Raw genomic sequence first — 7201 nt, forward strand, 5'->3', positions numbered from 1 at the left:
TGCGCGGCGCGGGAATGGCGTAGGCCTTGTCCGGCAGCCGGAGGAGATGCGGCCCAGCTTAGCACTCACCGCCTCTTCTCCTCGTCGAAGCTGAGAACGAGCCGCGGCCGCCGGTTGTCGCCGTCTCGCTTCTTCTTCTTCTTGTTGCGGCCCATAACTGTGAGGCCTGGGCGGTGCGGCTCCCGCTCCCCTAAGACACTTCCGGTGTAGCGTCCTCAGCCTTCCGGGCGCGCCTGGCAACGACGCTCCGAGGTTCCATCCACTAGAGCTGGTCTTTTAAAGGGACCGCCCCAGCCAGTCTCCCCATCCCTCCCTTCTGGGTGTAACAAGCAGAAATCCGCCCGGCTACTCCCAGCCCCATTCCTTCTAAACAAGCACGGTACCCGACACAGAGTAGGTGCTCAATATGGAGTTATTAGTGAATGATCCAAGATTGTTGATCCTACTTTTTTTTTCTTTTAGTGTTTTTATTTTTTTATTTAAAAACATATTTTATTGATTTTTTTACAGAGAGGAAGGGAGAGGGATAGAGAGCCAGAAACATCGATGAGAGAGAAACATCGATCAGCCGCCTTCTGCACACCCCCTACTGGGGATGGAGTCCCCCAACCCAGGCATGTGCCCTTGACCAGAATAGAACCTGAGACCCTTCCATCTGTAGGCTAATGCTCTATCCACTGAGCCAAACCAGCTAGGGCTTATTGATTTCAGAGAGGAAGGGAGAAGAGGAGAGAGAAACATCAATGATGAGAGCGAATCATTGATTGGCTGCCTCCTGCACACCCCCTACTGGGGATCGAGCCCGCAACCTATACATGTACCCTGACGGAGAATCAAACCTGCTGACCTCCTGGTTCATGGGTGAATGCTCAACCACTGAGCCACACCAGCGGGGCCTGATCCTACTTTTGATCCTGATGTTCACTTCGGGGTGCTCTCCAAGATCACGTTTCTGGAAGTAAACTACCTGGATTAGAAACCTGGTATCCCAATTACAACTGTGGGTGCTGGACCACCTGCCGTTGCCATTTGTAAAATGGGGATAATTACAGCGAACTTTGTCGTGTTATTGTAAGGCGGTGGTTTTCCAACTTTGGTGTGCGCCAGAATCTCCTGGGGGAGGGGGTGGGGGCTTGCTGAAACCCAGATCCCTTGGCCCCACTCCAGAGTCTCTGATTCAGCAGGTCAGGAGTGACCCCCAGAATTTGCATTTCTAACACTTCACCAGCTGATGTTGCTGGTCCATGGACCAAACTTTGAGAACATGATTGTGAGGACTAAATGAGTTATGTAACATGTGTATCACATAATCATGCCACATGTTTGCCACACAAGTTGTCTCCCCTCTCTATGCCTCAGTTTCCCAAGTATGGCGTAGGGGTGTCATAACTAATCCTCTATTGGACATGCAGGTGCGGATATTAAGGCATTCACTAAAACAACACCTGAAGGGGAGTGCTAGTAGCTGGGATTACATGCCTGAACCTCCCTGTAAACAATGATATAATGGAGCCACTTTAAAATGGAACCAGAGCTGCCATCCCAGAGGGAGCTGCCTTGTGCCTCAAATCTTTGAAAAGTAAAAAGCAGGGCGCAGTAACCCTGGACAGGCCTCAGCACCTTGTTTCCCTAAGAGCTGTGTGCAGAGATAATAAGCAGTTATCGTGACTCATGGAAAGATGACTACTAGACTGAAAATTTAAAACATTGTTTAGCATTCACATCACTATGTTGTTCTGCACCGATAGAAATGCCTTCCTTCTGTTGATGCAATTGTCCCCCTTCCCTGTCTCATAAATACCACTTGCCTTTGTCTCCTAATCAGAATATTGTTTGGGCTTCTGCCTGAATTATTGATTCCTTAATAACTATCCTTGCTGGATTCAAATAAATGCTTATTTGCCTCTCACCTTGAAAGGCCCCTTTATTCTTAGGGTAGCACTCCATTCTCAACGCGTCTGTGCTGGGTGGTCGTACAGACTGCAGGAGTTCGGGGTTGGCTCCTCCGGTGTGGAGTGCTTCCCAGCGGTGGTGGCCCCAGAACAGCTGAGAGTGGGGATACCAGAGGCATAAAAGACTCTTAGGACCCATCCCTCTCCTTTGATAAGTGAACGGATCCCAGAGAGCAAGTCAGCACTCTGAGTGCCGGTTGAATGCCAGGCACACAGAGAAGTGAACGAGCTCGGCCGGCCTGCTTCAGTGGCTGAGCGTCGACCTATGAGCCAGGAGGTCACGGTTCAATTCCCCCCAGTCAGGACACATGCCCAGGTTGCGGCTCAATCCCCAGTGTGGGGCATGCAAGAGGCATCTGATCAATGATTCTCTCTCATCATTGATGTTTCGATCTCTCTCCCTCTCCCTTCCTCTCTGAAATCCATAAAAAAATATTTTTTAAAAAAAGAGGTGAAGGAAACCAACATTTACAGAGCCCTTACTATGTGCCACGCACCATACATTCTCTACATTATCTCAGCAAACCCTTGCAACAACCCATAGGGTAGATACTAGTATAAGTGCAATTTGATAAATGAGGAAACAGGTTCAGAGACGTTCAGTAGCTGCTCTGAGGGCAAACGGTGATGGAGCTGGGGTTTGAACATAAGTCAGATTCCAGCCCAGTTTCCTTCCTCCATATGTGGTGGTCTCTCTGCTGATCTGTCCCAGGGCTTTCCTCTGGCTCCATGTAGACCCAGTTCTGCTCTATCGTGGGTGTTCCGCCAGTTCAGGGAGAATCAGTGTGAGTGAACTCTCAGGACTCCAGAAAGGCAGTTGAGGGGACACTTTCTCCAACGTCCAGCAGAGGGCGCCCTTCCACAGCCAGATTTCCAAAGCCGTTTCTGGGTGGCCACTTGGGTGACTCAGGAGAGCCTGGAGGTTGGGTGTGGCTCTTAGGAGCCGCGGTCTGTGCGCTCCTTCCTTCCAGGCCCTCTTACAGAACTGTGCTTCCTAGGGGACCCGCCGAGGTGGGACTCCCGCCCGAAAGGGCCCAGGTGTGAGTAATAACCCCCCTTTGATGGGTGAGGAAATGAAGGCTGGAGACAGACAAGACCTCCCCAGGGCCCCCCAGCTGCTGCTGGCTGTTCTGGGAAGTGAGATTCGCCAAGCTCCCATTCCCGGCTCGGCTGGGTGTGGCACAGACCAGGGCACCACGTTGCCACTCAGAGGCTTGAGGGCCGTGGGGGCGAGAAACCACTACTGTTTACCATGGCCTTGCACTCATCTTCCTCTTTCACACAGTTCTCTTCATCCTCACGACTGGTTATGTGCTCCTAGTCCCCCCGCATGTGGATAACCAAGGCTCCGGTCAGTTCGTGCACACAAGGCCACACAGCTGCAGCCCTCACCACCGTCTGAACAAACCAGCTCTTTCTAGCTCGTGAGGACAAATGAGGGGCCCACTTACCCTTCTCCGTGCTGCCCCAGATACCAAGGCATGAGTCAGTCCGCCCTGGCCTTTCCCCCTGGTTTCACTTATTCATCTTTTGAGCACCTACTGTGTGCTGGGGCCCACTAGAGTTGGAAGCTGTGTGTCACCAAGTCCCCTACTGTGTACTGAGCTCTCTTCTCCACCCCCGGGGGACTCAGGGGAAGATGATGTCACTGGCACTTAACAGGTGGGCATCAAGGCCCTGGATAGCAGAAAGGGGCAGAGCCAGGGGGTGTTAGTGGAACACGCCCTCTTACACTTACTTACACACACACACACACACACACACGCAGGTGGGCATCAAGGCCCTGGACAGCAGAAAGGGGCAGAGCCTGGGGGTGCTAGTACCCTCTTACACTTACACACACACAAATGAGGCTGGTTCAGGGGGAAGAGGCAGCTGCCTTTTGAACGAGTATCCATCTGGCAGCTGGATGGTCAGGTCGGTCTGGTCGAAGGAGATGCACACCTTGGGAGAGGAAAAGGGCAGTGAGCAGGGTCCCCAGCGGGAGCCTCTGCAGCCACAGCCACGGCCCGCAGGCCACGGGCCCCCCCAGAGCCCTTTCCTCCTGTGGCCCTGACCTCACCGGTGAGTCCACTCAGGTTGGGGGAGCGGGATGACACAGCGGGTGAGAGAGGGAGAAAAGGGGGTGGGCAGGAAGGGCAAAGTGGGGCCTAGGTCTCTAGCCACTAAACCCAGCTCTGCTCCAGCCCACCCAGCCCCTGGCCCCCCGGCCCCAGCCCCAGCCCCTCCGGGCTGGAAGGGGAAGGCAGTCTCCCGCTGCTCAGCCCCCCAGGCCCCGCCATCCTTGCTGTTACACACAATGGTGTTGATGTCTCCATGTATATTGAAGCGAGGGTTGAAGTGCAGGCACATATTGTTGTCATCTTTGCCCAGGTTCAGCGCGAAGCTAGGGGGTAACAGGTGGGAGGGATTAAGGCCTCTGAGGCCAGCTGTAGGCCAGCGGCAGCCCCCTCAGACCAACCATTCTCTGGCATGCAATGCCTAGAGAGCTGGAAGAATGCATTGAGGCCGGAGGTGAGAAACCTGATTCTATGTCTTGGCCGGCCACCTCCTTGATGTGTGACCTTGGACAGGTCCCTGCCACTCGCTGGGTCTCAGGTTCCTCATCTGCCCAATGGCGGCCACACAAGAGGGAACTCTAGGGGTCTTGCTGTGCTGACAGCCAAGACCCTTGCAGACTGTGGTTTGTGACCCAGCCCTTTGGCCGCGGTCGGAGACTCCCTCCAGATGACCTCTGGGAGTGCCAGCGCCCCCCTCTGCCTTGTGTATCTTTGTATCCGTGGTGCCCAGCACGATGCATGACATGCAGAAGGCACTCAATAGCTCTGGGGCGAATGAACAAATCACAACCCATTTGCTAAGTGGAGGAAATAGCAACCCTGGCCCCTGAGGTTTGGTAGGAATGAAATGAGTAATGCACGCGGCTCTGATGGTGTCAGCTGATCATCTCCGCACCGAGAGATCCGGCATCTCACATCCTCCACACAACCACCGACCCCTTGTTTTGGTTACTGATTAACAAACTGAGGCTCAGTGCAGTTGGTTGACTAGTCCAAGGCCGGTCACATGGCTGCTGAGAAAACAGACCAGCGGCCTGAATGATGAATGAAGGAAGGACGGAAGGAACGGAAAGGTTGAGCGCTGGGCTGCGAGTGAAGATCGCAGGAGAGAGGGACCGCAGAGGGAGAGCATTGGGCGTGACACCCCTCTCATTTCCCTCTCCCCGCCCCGCAGCCTCAGGTCCCGCCCAGAGCCTGGAGGAGGGGGCAGGCCGAGGTATGCGATGGAGCCGCAGCTGGTTTAGTTTAAGAGGCTCCAGTCGGGAGGGGAGGGGGCGGCTCTGGTGGAGGCATCCAGATCCCGCGGAAGAAGTGACTCATCCAGAAAACCCAGCTTTGGCCTGCGGCCACCAGAGGAGAGGCCAGAGTGGAGCCTGGCTGGCCACGCCCCTACCTGACCTGGGCTGGACCCTCCGGCTCCCAAGCTCCCAGACCCGGCCACACCCGGCCACTCCCGCCTTCACCCCCTCACCTCTTGGCGTCGGGGGCTATCTCGCCCCGCACTCGGAGGCACTCCCCAGGTTTGAGATTCAGGTTGCTGGCGACCAGATTCTGCAGGCAAGACCCCACCCAGACGGGTTAGACCGTTAGAGGATGCAGCGTCCCTGGCGGTGGGGTTGTCTCCACCTGGGTCCTCTGACCCCGTCAACTGGGAAATCAGGTGCAAGTTCTAGCCTCTCTTTCTCTGTGTGGCCCTGGGCAATTCCCTGCTCCCAACCGGGTCAGTTTCCTGGTGGTTTCCTATCCGCAACACGACTGAGGTTCTAGAATCCAAGGTCTAGAAGGTTCTGCGGTTTAGCGTGGAGATTTTGGATTCGGGGTGCTCTCGTGCCTCATGGAACGGATGGAGAGAATCAGACTCTGTGTGAGTGAGGGAGTTGGTGCACAGGAAGGTGGATGGAGGGGGGCTGCCCCTCTGCTGGAGAGGAAGGGCCTGGGGCTGCAGACCCCCCCGCTGCCAGCCCCTCTGCAGAGGAGGGAGGTGGAGAGGAGGCCCCACGGAGCAGGGCCCGGCTCCTTTGGGAGGGAGCGAGGCCTTGGTCCGAGTTGGCAGTCTGGCTGGCTGGGGGTTAACAGGATTGAACGCACAGCTTAACTGCCAGCGAGTGGTTCCTCCTGCCAGAAACTTGAGCGGTTTCCCTCCGGCCTGGGGAAGATTCCGGCCTCCTTCTCTCCCCCGGCCCCCACCTGACCAGCCTGGACAGAACCCCTTCCACCCACTCACCCGGGAGGCCCCTTTCCCGGGCAGCCATCTCGGGGCCTGGCGCCTTTTCAGACTCTCTAGAGCAGAGGGTGACTGGCCTGGCCGGGTGACTGGAACAGCTGCAGCGGGGCGGCTTTTGGGGTGGAGGAGGGGGACGGGACAGTGGCCTGGGTGCCATCAAAGTGCCTCCCCCCCTCAAGCCGGCCACACCCTTTCTACTCCTACTTCTCAGAGAGCTGCAGAACGTAGGACCTTGGCAGAAATAACTGTGCTGTCAGACCCTGGAGGAATCCAGAACATTCTTAAGCCCGAGAAAGTCTTGGGGGACCCTGGTGCCCACCCCCATCTGTAGCCACGAAGGGCCCAGAAAAGAGAAGGTACTTGCTCATGGCCACACCGTGGGGACTAGGACCCTGACTGCCCGCACCCTCCCAGCTGTCTGCCCGATGCCACCCCGAGCCTTGGGGCGGGGTCCCCGCACTCACACAAGTCATGACTGAGGACAGAAGGATGGTCCTGGGGACTGCAGCACCAGCTGTCTGAAGACTCCACCCGAGAGAGAGATGGGCCCTGAGCCGCTCCCACCCTTTTAACGGGACCAGACCCCGGTGAGTCCCGCCCCCTGGAAGCTCAGCCAATTGCAAGTCAGGACAGGGATAGGGGGCCACTGGAGGCGGAGTCCATGGACTTTTGCAGCCAGTTCTGGAGCAGAGCTGACCAATCAAACTGGTGACCACCCCCCTCCATGCCTTCGTAGCCACGCCCCCAGGGTCCAGGCTCCACCTCTCATTCTCCCTCATCCCTCCCCAGCCCCCACGAAAAAAAATTGTGCGGTGGCAGGGATTGGGGGAAGCCAATGGAAAATAGTTTGAGGATGAGCTGGGCCCAGGAGTTGGCGGGAAGGGGCCTGGGGCCAGCAGGCTGAGCTAGGGGTACCCAGCGAAGACCGCGGGGCGTGGGGGTGTGGGGGGGGGGAATGCAAGGTC

The 7201-nt window shown here is 56.5% G+C and overlaps 2 protein-coding genes across 2 annotated transcripts in view; both read right to left on the reverse strand.

Annotated features, from left to right (window-relative positions):
- NOL12 (nucleolar protein 12) overlaps positions 1 to 236 on the reverse strand; it is a 4794-nt gene extending 4558 nt beyond the window's left edge. Inside the window, exon 1 of the mRNA XM_006757421.2 lies at positions 70 to 236. Coding sequence (XP_006757484.1) covers positions 70 to 155 — 86 coding nt within the window. The 5' untranslated portion in view covers positions 156 to 236. The remainder of the gene's footprint in view (positions 1 to 69) is intronic.
- Positions 237 to 3581: 3345 nt separating this feature from the next.
- LGALS1 (lectin, galactoside-binding, soluble, 1) lies at positions 3582 to 6809 on the reverse strand. The gene is made up of 5 exons (XM_015559832.1): positions 6701 to 6809; positions 5484 to 5563; positions 4172 to 4338; positions 3798 to 3901; positions 3582 to 3629 (listed from the first exon to the last, which is right to left on the reverse strand). Exons 1-5 carry the CDS (start codon positions 6707 to 6709, stop codon positions 3582 to 3584), a joined length of 408 nt encoding a protein of 135 aa, XP_015415318.1. The 5' UTR covers positions 6710 to 6809.
- Between the last annotated feature and the right edge of the window lie 392 nt (positions 6810 to 7201).

The sequence above is a fragment of the Myotis davidii genome, unplaced genomic scaffold (genome assembly GCF_000327345.1).
Source record: "Myotis davidii unplaced genomic scaffold, ASM32734v1 scaffold514, whole genome shotgun sequence".
Taxonomy (NCBI): Eukaryota; Metazoa; Chordata; class Mammalia; order Chiroptera; family Vespertilionidae; genus Myotis; species Myotis davidii.